Source organism: Nansenia antarctica, assembly GCF_963989245.1.
Source record: "Nansenia antarctica genome assembly, chromosome: 10".
In the NCBI taxonomy this organism is placed as follows: domain Eukaryota; kingdom Metazoa; phylum Chordata; class Actinopteri; order Argentiniformes; family Microstomatidae; genus Nansenia; species Nansenia antarctica.
Genome location: NC_137680.1, coordinates 8,414,490 through 8,426,989, shown reverse-complemented (window position 1 = coordinate 8,426,989; position 12,500 = coordinate 8,414,490). Strand labels below are relative to the sequence as shown.

The following is a 12,500-nucleotide window of genomic DNA, read 5'->3' as shown; positions in this document are numbered from 1 at the left end:
GCGGAGGCTATGAAGGACCTGTCGGTGTCTGAGAGTGCGGCAGAGGGCGGGGCTAAGAAAACCTCCAAGACAGGACGCACCGCGAGCAAGGAGGAGACACGGAAACACAAAGGTACTGAGGAAAACACACACACACACACACACACACACAGTAAGTACTGAGTATTGCCGACTCTCTACAACATTCTTTATTTGCGTCTCCCTCTCAGCACAACGGAGCAGCAGATCCTCCAGGACGGAGGGGAGAAGGGCTGAGCCACCTAAAGTCCCTGACCCCCCCGTGACCCCTCACCCCCCCGTGACCCCTCACCCCCCCGTGAACTCCCATCCAGTGCCCTCCGCCACCCAGAGCTCCAGGGTCAGAGAGCGCCTGTCTCCTGCAGCCAGCAGCAACAGCCAGCCCCCCCCCAGCCCCAAACACAGACCCCCGACCACACCCCGGACCAAGAGACGCACCTCCTCCAACACACTCGCGTCCTCCAGCACAAACACTCCCTCTGCAGCCCACCCCACTGTGGACCAGCACCCCCAGGGAACAGCAGCCCCCAGCGCCAGGGAACCCACCCCCCCGAGAAGAAAGAGAGACACACCGCACATCTCCACAGATACACCCTCCGTTAAGACAGACACACACATCTCCACATCTCACACTCCCAGAAACAAGGAACATGCTTCGGACAACACAACCACCACAAACAAGACACACGCTCCCTCCTCCTCGAGGCTGCGTCCTGCCACGGACCACGCGACCCTCATCAGCAAGACACCCACACATGCCACCACGTACTCCCACACCTCCACACACACATACTCCCACGCCTCCACACACACATCCACCCCCGGCAGCAGCGGGCCCAGGGAGAGGGACAGAGAGAGGCACGGGAGGAGAAACCAGGCTGCCTGCACCATCCAACGAGCCTGGAGGAGGTGTGTGTTGTGTGTTGTGTGTTGTGTGTGCGTGTGCGTGTGCGTGTGCGTGTGTGTGTGTGTGTGTGTGTGTGTAAATTAAGGGGGTATTCTGTACCACACAGTAGCTAGCCATGGGAGTTCAGCAGTGCCATGTGGTACCCACATGTGCCCCCCAACCCCCCCCCCACCCCCCACCCTTTGCCTGTGGTTTGGCTGCCAGCCCCCCTGCCATCAACACCTCTATGATGGGGGAGAGAGAGGGCGAGACGGGACGGAGATGGGGAGACAGGGGGTATCATTTGGAACCCTCGTAGTGTTTTAACAAGAGGCTAAAAGTTCAGGCATGCCGTTGTAATAGCTACCAGCAGCCTCTCCTTCTCACACACACACTCTCCCAGGGTCTTGCTGCCATTACCCCAACCCCAGAACCCCTTCTGTTCCCAGCCACTCTGTCTCAGTGTGTCTGTGTCTGGATAAAGTATACAGTATTTTAATAAACCGTGTGTGTGTATGTGTGTGTGTGTGTGTGTGTGTGTGCGTGTGCGTGTGCGTGTGTGTGTGTGTGTGTGTGTGTGTGTGCGTGTGCGTGTGCGTGTGCGTGTGCGTGTGCGTGTGCGTGTGGAGGTGCCGTGTGCGAGGCAGACTGAGGGAGGCTCTGGTAGACTCCCCCGAGGCTGAGAGGCCACCTGACCTTCACCACGCCCCCAGCAGGAACAAACTGGAGGGCCGAGCCCCGCCCACTAAGTCAACAGCCAATAAGAGCTCAGTCCTGCAAAGCATCTATGGTAAGACCTGGCCGGCTCTAAACTAAGTTAAAACTTTTTAAGCATATTTCAACTGATATGAGAATTCCATGATTTTTCTTTAGATTTTTTTTTTTTTAAATGAGTGTCCAGGACGAGGGAAGTGTCCAAGGCAGGAGTGCCAGATCCAGTAGAAAAAGAAAAAAGAAAAACACAGGCACACATGCGCACACACACACACACACACACACACACACACACACACACACACGTCTGGACAGTATCTCTGTGATTATACATGTGTAATAACTTGTGGTACGGTTTCAGCCCATAGACAGGTCTGACCTTCAGAACACATGACGGGGGAATGGGCAGGTGATGATGGGAGAATGGGCAGAAACTGAGCTGTGCCAGTGCACACACACACACACACACACACACACACACACACACACACACAGGCACACACACACACACACACACAGACATACCCCACAGACAGATAGACACCCCTCCCCTCCTCAGCCCTGACGTGGTAGGCCCCCCCCTACTCTCTCTCTCACACACTCACACTGACAGTCCTGCCACTGTGAAAAGTTCAGAGCTGTCAGGGGGAATGTCAGACAACTGCGTGGAGCTGTCTACTGAACACACACACACACAAACCTACATACACACACATCCAGATGCACATTCATGAAACCCATTTTCTCTCTCTCTCTCTCTCTCTCACAAACACGCACACGCACACACACATACACACACACATACACACTTTCATTCGTCATCATGTTCGCTCTTTCCTTAATCAGGCTCTTAGAATAGATTAGATTCAACTTTATTGTCATTGCAGAGTACAAGTACCAGACAACGAAATGCAGTTTAGCATCTAACCAGAAATACAAAAAAGTGATAGGTACAGCTCTGTCTCTAATCTGGAGACATACACCAGTGAACAGGAGAGTGTGTGAGTGTTACACGTTACAACAATATTTTAAAGTTGATTTGTGCATGACAGTCCCGCATTTTGACATATTTCCATGTCGCATTTCCCCCCTTTGATGGCATATGACGCCCGGAATTTAATTTTAAGTCCAGCAGCGAAGTTGTTGCCCTTGTTACCGCTCCTATCAGTGCAGACTGGCAGAGTAGGAGCACGGGTTGCTAGCCTACAGAGCACCGCTATTCTGTCATGAACTGGCCTGATAATGAAGCATTGTGGTTTTATTTGATGACTTGTTTGATCGATTGATAGAGTGAACCTTAAGTTATGAACGAATCGCAAGCGTCCATGCTTTTCTATGATACTACTGAGGTTTTAGGGTCTTGAAGGCATGTCCCATTTCATAGGGAAAGATTTCAACCACATTACAACTTGTAACTCTGTTCCGAGGGGCAAGCCGAAAAGCGAGTGTCAATCCAAAAAGGGGTAAAAACTAGAAAGGGGATTGGGCCTCAGTGTCTTGATTACCTTTGGGTGACTATACAGCTGTTGGTCCTAAGGTAACACAGTGGAATAAAAAAAACTCGACAGGCCCCAGCGAGAATTGAACTCGCGACCCCTGGTTTACAAGACCAGTGCTCTAACCACTGAGCTATGGGGCCTCACCTGTGATCCAGGTTGTCAATCTGACTATTTAAAGAACAAATATTGTGGAACACACCCATCAGATGTCAATGTTGTTGAACACACCCATCACATTGTCAATGTCATACCTAACCAAACAGGCAGGTTAGCCCAGCTTTTATGTGGCTCCCTGTACTCCACTCCATGGTCTCAATCATAATATAAGAAACGGTTGTTACTATGAATGCTCTTTCAAGTGTGTGTGTGTGTGTGTGTGTGTCTTGTTTTGTAGGAGGCTCAGTGGCCAGGCAGGGGCGTTCTCTCCGGAGCTCTCACTCTCAGATACTCCTGGACATGTCTCTACGAACACACAGCGAGTGTGAGTAAAACACACAACGTTCTTCTACACACAATTCTTCTGGATAATAACAACCTCAAGCATACCGTTTCCTGACACTTTTTACATTTGTGTGTGTGTGTGTGTGTACAGTGAGCAGTATGGAGTGTGTGCACCTGTGTGACACAGTGGAGCAAGCCAGGCAGTACTCCTACCACCTGAGACCACACAGTGCTGGACAGGGGACACGAGGCCGTGGAAAACACTGAGGAACACTGAGGAACACTGGGGAACACTACTGTAATATTATTGAAACGCCTCTGTGCTGTTCTCTGATCTGACTGCCATAGTAGTTCATAGCCAGGACATACCGGTAGTCTCCCTGTGCCAAGAATTCCATATAAAGCCATATGACATCACAGTCATGACCTCACAGGGTTATGTCTACAGACACGGTGTGTGCGCCAGATAACCTTTCGTCCATTTGCAAAGATCACACACACACACAAGATAACCTTTCTTCTTGTGTGGAGAATGAGGTTACCTGTCAACAACAGGTCATACACCCAGCCCACCTGCAGCCAGGCACGCGCACAGCCTACACACACACACACACACACACACATACGCACATTCCCTCTACCCATAATTGAAGGTAGAGATGCACTCTTGGGTACTTTAGACGTATCAGAGGTCTAACAGCGCTTTCTGTCTCTGCACAGTGCTGTTTGATACACTTTATATTACTCTCTTTATACACACATTACTTGCTGCCTTATGGGGATTCTGATATCTTCATTCCTCAAACAGTCTTAAGTCAAGCTGAGTTCATATTCCATTGATCATATCATGCAATAGGAGAACTGAATGGTACCATTAAGGAGTGAACTCTCCCTTAGAGTACACAACATAACTCATCTTAATGAAGGTCAATACTATTCCTATCCTGTTAAAAAACAAAACAATGCCAAGATATTATAATTATGATTAAATACCTCAATGTTGATAATGTTAATATTGTTTTGTACTCTCCAATAAAGATGCCATGTGTTTCACTACAGCTTTTATTTTCAATTTTTTGTAACAAAACAAAGTCAACAGAGAGAAACAGGTGAGAGTAGTAGTCTTAACTCCTGGTCCTAGAGAGCTACATGGTGTTTAGGCCTTTGTTCCAGCCCTGATGATTCATTAGTCATTAGTTGATTAGTATCTTGATGTGTCAGAAACAAGAACCTGCACACCCTGTAGCCTCCCAGGACCAGCAGTGATGAACTCTGCTCAGATTTATAAATGCAAAATGAAGACAGGTGAACGAAGAGGTTTAGGGACAGGGTTTGAAGCTGAATGAGAACAGAGTAAGAGATCGCTAGCCACCACAACAGGAAGACAGGAGGGTGTGTAGAGGTGTCATGTGTGAGATGTGTGTAGAGGTGTCGTGTGAGATGTGTGTAGAGGTGTCATGTGTGAGATGTTTGGGAGGGGAGCGGTCCAGGGGAAGATTTACAGTGCAAATGCTGCACATAGAAATGTAATGAATAGAGCTTGAAATATTCTATCCACTACATGATAGAGAATCACGTCTGAACAACTTCTGAATAAGATCTTTGTCACAAGTTGTGTGTGTGTGTGTGTGTGTGTGTAGGGGAGGGAGGTGTCCAGGCGGTGGGTGAGGTCAATAGATGTCTCGGAGGCCCAGGTTTAGGTTTCCACGGTGACCAGCCATGGTGGCACTGTAGCAGTACAGCAGGTCCGTCAGCCACTGCTCCCTCGCCTCGCTACGACAGTACCTCTGGAACACACACACACACACACACACACACACACACACACACACACACACACACACACACACACACACACACACACACACACACACACACACACACACACACACACACACACACACACACACACACACACACACACACACACACACACACACACACACACACACACACACACACACACACACACACACACACACACACACACACACACACACACACACACACACACACACACACACACACACACACACACACACACACACACACACACACACACACACACACACACACACACACACACACACACACACACACACACACACACACACACACACACACACACACACACACACACGGTCAGTGTGAAGTTGTTTACATTTCCTTCCTTATCTGGTAGTGTAGGGGTAGTTTATGTCAGCGGCAGGGTGTGTGTGTGACTGTTTACCGTGAGGTCCTGTATGATGTGTTGCAGTACAGTGGCGTTCGCCAGCAGATGGCAGGGTGTGTGTGACTGTTTACCGTGAGGTCCTGTATGATGTGTTGCAGTACAGTGGCGTTCGCCAGCAGATGGCAGGGTGTGTGTGACTGTTTACCGTGAGGTCCTGTATGATGTGTTGCAGTACAGTGGCGTTCGCCAGCAGATGGCAGGGTGTGTGTGACTGTTTACCGTGAGGTCCTGTATGATGTGTTGCAGTACAGTGGCGTTCGCCAGCAGCAGGGTGTGTGTGACTGTTTACCGTGAGGTCCTGTATGATGTGTTGCAGTACGGTGGCGTTCGCCAGCAGCAGGGTGTGTGTGACTGTTTACCGTGAGGTCCTGTATGATGTGTTGCAGTACAGTGGCGTTCGCCAGCAGATGGCAGGGTGTGTGTGACTGTTTACCGTGAGGTCCTGTATGATGTGTTGCAGTACAGTGGCGTTCGCCAGCAGATGGCAGGGTGTGTGTGACTGTTTACCGTGAGGTCCTGTATGATGTGTTGCAGTACAGTGGCGTTCGCCAGCAGATGGCAGTGTGTGTGTGACTGTTTACCGTGAGGTCCTGTATGATGTGTTGCAGTACAGTGGCGTTCGCCAGCAGCAGGGTGTGTGTGACTGTTTACCGTGAGGTCCTGTATGATGTGTTGCAGTACGGTGGCGTTCGCCAGCAGCAGGGTGTGTGTGACTGTTTACCGTGAGGTCCTGTATGATGTGTTGCAGTACAGTGGCGTTCGCCAGCAGATGGTTGCGTAGCGTGTGTGACTGTTTACCGTGAGGTCCTGTATGATGTGTTGCAGTACAGTGGCGTTCGCCAGCAGATGGTTGCGTAGCGTGTGTGACTGTTTACCGTGAGGTCCTGTATGAGGTGTTGCAGTACAGTGGCGTTCGCCAGCAGATGGTTGTGTAGCGTTGTGTTTACCGTGAGGTCCTGTATGATGTGTTGCAGTACAGTGGCGTTCGCCAGCAGATGGTTGCGTAGCGTGTGTGACTGTTTACCGTGAGGTCCTGTATGATGTGTTGCAGTACAGTGGCGTTCGCCAGCAGATGGTTGCGTAGCGTCGTGTGCTGCAGTAGCAGGGACAGTATCTGGGCCAACATGGGAAGCTCCTCCTCACACAGGTCTCCAACATGCAGCGACTGCAGAACCATACGCAACAGCCGGGGAACGCTACTCATCGCTGACACACACGCCCCCCACACCGCCTCCCTGTAGAGAGAGAGAGAATAGAAAACACCCACGTTGTTAACTGAACAAACTTGACGGCGGTAAACCTGCCTCTCTAGTTATGCGCTGCTGACGCTTTCTTTGTCGTCTGATAGGTGTGTCCTTTAAATATTTGTCTTCACTAACCGTAGCCAGGTGAGGCCCCATAGCTCAGTGGTTAGAGCACTGGTCTTGTAAACCAGGGGTCGCGAGTTCAATTCTCGCTGGGGCCTTCCCAAGGACAAATTTTTGACCCCACAATGTTGACTTTATTTTGGACTCAAGAGTTTGTGACCATGACACTGAGCATCAGTGTGTGTGTATATGTTACGGTACATGTGGGAATACGGTACATGTGGGAAAACTAGGGTTAGGGTTAGGGGTAGGGTTAGGGGTAGGGTTAGGGTTAGGTGCTACGTCGACTTGGTACATGCTGGCATGTCTAATCCTAACCCTAACCCTACCCCTACCCCTAACCGTAGCACCTAACCCTCACCCTAGTTTTCCCACATGTACCGTATTCCCACATGTACCGTAACATATATATATATATATATATATACAGTATACACACGCACACACACCTCTTATGGTTGGTCTCGGTGGCTGTGTCCTGCTGCAGTGTGAGCAGCAGGGACAGCAGGCTGAGGCAGCAGTGGGAGAGGAACCTCAGCAGAGCTTCGCTGGGGAGGAAGGAGGGGTCCAACAGCCTGGACACCGCTCTCAACAACCCTGCTGCCATGCTGTCAGGCACCACCAACAGCCTCGTCTGAGAGAGAGAGAGAGAGAGAGAGAGAGAGAGAGAGAGAGAGAGAGAGAGAGAGACCCACACACAATCATATAAAAACACAACACACAGACTTGCACTCATTCATGGTGGCCTATTATTTCAATACATCCTAATGCCTGGCCTTTAGCTCCGAGGACTAACGGGTCAGGTCAGGTCAGGTATACAACATCTGGTCAGTCACACCGGAGCCAATCAAACAGCAGAACAAGGACGGGTTAAAAGGGACGGAAGGAAACACTCACCAGGTGGGTGCAGATGCCGTGCTGCAGCACGTCGAAGCACTGCGTGCGTGAGCCCAGAGTCTCCAGACAGTGACACACTTCCTGAAGGACAGACAGACAGACAGACAGACAGACCGACAGTTATAGCACTTTGTATTGCTTTCACTATTGATCTGAGGATAGTAGGAAGTATCAGTATGGCCTCATCCCCATCCCCATCCCTCCCTCCCTCCCTCCCTTCTCACCCCCTGCCCTTCTCCTGAAAGGGTTGGGGCCGTCCTGTGGAAGGCTGGGTAATTAGAGCTGACATGTGGGAATTGGACGATATTTTAAATAATGATGTTTTATGAGGAAAAACAATAAGGAAGTGTGTGAGGAGCGTGTGTGTGTGTAAGGAGGGTGAAATCCAATAGCTGTAATGATATTACAGAGAGATAGAATTAGGGAACAAATGAAGGAGTCACACACACATCAGTCTCTCTGCCTTAATCAACATCAACCAGGACCATTCATCAGACAAACCACATTACTTCTCACACTAACACAGCATCACTGCACATTTAAACGCTCATATGCTCACGCTCACGCACGCGCACGCGCTCACGCACACGCACACGCAGTATTGGCTTCAGTGTTGTTCCTTAATATTAACCTTCTTACCAGTTAGGCCTATGAAACAGATGCTATGGCTAAAGACAGGTATCTGACATCAAATACGCAAGGTAAAAAACTGTAAATACTGTTGTGGTTGACTGTAAACCAGATCGAAAACACTCAGAAATGATTTTGGCGTTTTAATTTGTGTCAAAATAGGTGTGACTCCAAATTAGACAATTAACATCTTACCTTCATATGTTTATGTATATACACATAAAAATAAAAGATTCTAAATCAAGCAATAATGATATTACTTAATTGATTATTAAGCTTTTAATCATGTATGAGTGTCATATTATCATAGTCAATTTGTAGTAAATGATTGATCTGCAAATATCTCATCATTCATCACCGTGCCTTCTTCAAAAAAGAAAATGTTCTGTTTATAGTGGGGGGGGTAAGATAAAGAAGAAAAGTCAGGACAGACACTTATTTTGTTTGGTGTTTTTCATGTGTACTGTTTTGAAATAAATAATTGATTACAAAGAAAAGAGAGTACTGCCTTACTACCTGCCCTACCACACACCACGATGGAGACGGCGGTCCAGATGAGACAGGAGGCCGTCACAAAAACTTCCGGTTGTGAGAAACGATGCTCAACTTTTCCTCATTAATTTCAAATCAAAATGACTAAATTTCCATTAGCTTCTATCAAAATTAGGTGTGTAAGTGTATGTGCATACCCCCGTGTGTGTGTGTGTGTGTGTGTGTGTGTGTGTAACAGCCCCCAGACCTGTGCACCTGTTGGCATTCTCTCCGCCATTAAAAACAATCCCATCTCATTAGTGGAATCAGAGCAGACACGGCCTGTCCCTAATACCGTCCCTCTGCCCCTCCCCCACCCCTCGCCTGTGATTGACTCAGACAGGGAGATGAGAAAGGCAGGATCTGAAGCCTTAATTGAGGAGCTGAATTAGTCATTATAGTCAACTCTCACTCACACACACACACACACACACACACACACTCTCTCTCTCTCTCTCTCTCTCTCTCCCCCCCCCCCGAGGTGCAGTTCTGTTAACTGTAATTTTTGTGCAGAAATGTCACACTCTCATCATGCCACAGGCTCTCATTAGCATTTCTGCGTTTCCGTGGTGCCCCGATAACCACACATCTTCAGCCTGCGCAACACGATAAAGATTCCCCTCTCGGCCGGAGCAGCACGATAAAGCTTCCCCCCTGTAAGCCCCTACGCGTGTGTGAGAGACACCATGGGGAACTAAAAAGACCAGAACTGTGTCCAGAATACTAACACCCTCGACTGCAGGAACACTAGACGCTCACCAACAGAACGGCCCCCAAGTCCCTCTCCATTCATCCATCCCCATAATCTCCTCCTTTTCTCTCCAAATCCTCTGTGCAATGACCCTGGTAGGTTAAGAGGGCTTGGTGGGTTAGTGGCATTTGGACTGAGGGGGGTGGGGGGGTGGGGGGGGGTGATGTGAAGCCGAAGGTGTTGACCCACCTCCACCACGTCCCAGTGATGTGTGAACTGCTCCAGAGGGGTGGGGTAGAGGCTGAGGGGGGAGAGAGGGGAGGGGGGGAGGACACTGTCATCACCGGCTTCCTGCAGAGTAGCCAACTCATCTGACGAGAACCCTGAAGGAGGAAGGGAGAGAGAGAGAGAGAGAGAGAGAGAGAGAGAGAGAGAGAGAGAGAGAGAGAGAGAGAGAGAGAAGGGGTCGGGGGTAAGTGAAGAGATTGCATAGTGCAACTAGCATGTAGTTTATAGTGCTGTGTTGAACACATGTAACTGACAGACTTAATGACGTAGACAAACACCATCTGAACATTTGGGAGCGGACTGTGAAACAGGAAGTGTGGGTGGGGGCAGATCCTGACCTGTGAGCGTGGAGAACAGGAAGGTGATGTAGTCGACGTCACGAAGAGCTACCTCTTGGTTCCCTACTGACCAGCCGCTCAGAGGTGACCTACGACACACACACGTGCACATGCACACACACAGAATTCGATTTAAAAACAGATTCCAGACAGGGTCTTGTTACACACCGGTTTGTCCCCGGCTGTCATGTCTGGTGTTGGCGAGTGTGTGTGTATGTGTCTGTTTGACGTGGGTCAGTTACGTGATGTTCGATTTTTCGGATAACTAGGTCATAGACTGAATGTCTAAGAGTTCTGTTGTGGTTGTTGGTTGTGCGTGTGCAGGGCCAGAGAGAGAGCGTACTGATACTGTAATAAACACTTTTTTTTGTTAATCCTGCGGGTGTTGATGTCCTATAACAGTGTGTTTGTGTGTGTGTCAGATATTCCCAAAGCTCCATGACGACTCATCCACATTCCTCATCCCCAAAGAGCCCTTTGTGTGCCCCACATACCCCACCCCCACTCCACTCCACCCCGCCAGGTTTGTATAAAACCGATGCAGTGACAGAAGCAATGCATGGAGGCGATGCATGGAGAGGCAATGCATGGAGTCATGCACATTGATGACATCACTGTGATGCACAACGCCGGAAGCATGTGAGAGAACACTGCAAACAATTGTGAGCAAAAAACATTGCTTGAACGCACACACGCATACACCACTTGAACAGAGCAACACTGCCATCTACAGGGGCCACCGATCTCTACCGTCAATGAGTCTCCAGAGAGAGAGAGAGAGTGTGTGTGTGTGTGTGTGTGTGTGTGTGTGTGTGTGTGTGTGTGTGTGAGAGAGAGAGAGAGAGAGAGAGAGAGAGAGAGAGACATCATTCTTTTTTTTTTATCTTCTTGCTTTGGCAATGTAAACGTATGTTTCCCATGCCAATAAAGTCCTTTAAATTGAATTGAGAGAGAGAGAGTCCGCCACTGACCCTCGCTGTGTCTTGTTTAATTGTTTGATTCCATTAGGAGGGCCAAGCAGCCGTCTGCTGTCTCCTCTCTAACCAGGAACGACTGACGGCTCGCCTCAACACAAACCCACTCAACACACACGCCGACCACAGGAACACACACGCACACAATTTGGCGGCTAAACTCTGCCATCCTACCCATTGTTGTTTGCCTCTAACTTTGGTAGAACCGAGATAGGCATTATTAGCCATGACAGAACCAATGAAAGACAGCACCAACTAGGCATAAACGGTCCCACTAGACATTATTTATTTATTCATCTTTAATTATCCTGGGGAGTATAATGGGGACCCTTTTATAAGAGATAAAAAAACACTTTTTCAAGAGAGACCTGTGCATGGTCATTTGAGATGTATGAAACTGGGCAGAAGTCAATTCAGCTGGCCTTGCCTGCCAGGCATGGTTTTCACCTTTAGTCTATTGTGCACAGCGAGTTGTCGTCATAGTTACCTGAGGTGTATGATACGGATGAGGGAGGCGGCTAGGCCGGCAGAAACACGTCCAGTAGTGCAGCAGCGACTCAGATTGGCCAAGAGGTCAATTGACATCACAGGCAGGAAGTAGAGCAACTGCACCAATCGCTGTTGAGACTCAGCTGGCAACAGCACCACACTGCCTTCCTGTGGGTCTACAACACACACACACACACACACACACACACACACACACACACACACACCCCATATAAATACAACTAGCACCACATTGCTCTCCTAGGGGTATAAGCATGATTTACAACTGTACAAAGTGAAAGTGAGAGACAGGGAATGAGCTATGTGCAAGATAGTAAATGAGAGATGAGCGGGAGTGACATATCCGCTGTAGTGATGAGGTGTGTGTGTGTGTGTGTGTGTGTGTGTGATGTTAGTCTCTGACGCACATTGCTGATGTCACAGACCTCTCAGACAAAAGGAGTCTTGTGGTGAATTGCTTGCTCTGCGCCAATTTTATCCAAA

At 49.0% G+C, this 12,500-nt stretch overlaps 2 protein-coding genes across 2 annotated transcripts in view; one reads left to right on the top strand and one right to left on the bottom strand.

Moving 5' to 3' along the window:
* invs (inversin) overlaps positions 1 to 4,143 on the top strand; it is a gene marked incomplete at its 5' end in the record, with an annotated part of 24,493 nt that extends 20,350 nt beyond the window's left edge. The window contains 5 exons of the mRNA XM_080540933.1: positions 1 to 112; positions 210 to 927; positions 1,534 to 1,694; positions 3,512 to 3,598; positions 3,710 to 4,143. The exon at positions 1 to 112 is cut by the window's left edge and continues 112 nt beyond it. Of these exons, the coding sequence (XP_080397059.1) occupies positions 1 to 112; positions 210 to 927; positions 1,534 to 1,694; positions 3,512 to 3,598; positions 3,710 to 3,825 (1,194 nt within the window). The 3' untranslated portion in view covers positions 3,826 to 4,143. The remainder of the gene's footprint in view (positions 113 to 209; positions 928 to 1,533; positions 1,695 to 3,511; positions 3,599 to 3,709) is intronic.
* A 512-nt stretch (positions 4,144 to 4,655) lies between these two features.
* Positions 4,656 to 12,500, bottom strand: part of tex10 (testis expressed 10) — a 16,297-nt gene continuing 8,452 nt past the window's right edge. Inside the window, exons 11-17 of the mRNA XM_080540108.1 lie at positions 11,995 to 12,172; positions 10,534 to 10,622; positions 10,157 to 10,290; positions 8,056 to 8,136; positions 7,608 to 7,792; positions 6,816 to 7,026; positions 4,656 to 5,345 (exon numbers count right to left, since the gene is read on the bottom strand). Coding sequence (XP_080396234.1) covers positions 5,229 to 5,345; positions 6,816 to 7,026; positions 7,608 to 7,792; positions 8,056 to 8,136; positions 10,157 to 10,290; positions 10,534 to 10,622; positions 11,995 to 12,172 — 995 coding nt within the window. The 3' untranslated portion in view covers positions 4,656 to 5,228. The remainder of the gene's footprint in view (positions 5,346 to 6,815; positions 7,027 to 7,607; positions 7,793 to 8,055; positions 8,137 to 10,156; positions 10,291 to 10,533; positions 10,623 to 11,994; positions 12,173 to 12,500) is intronic.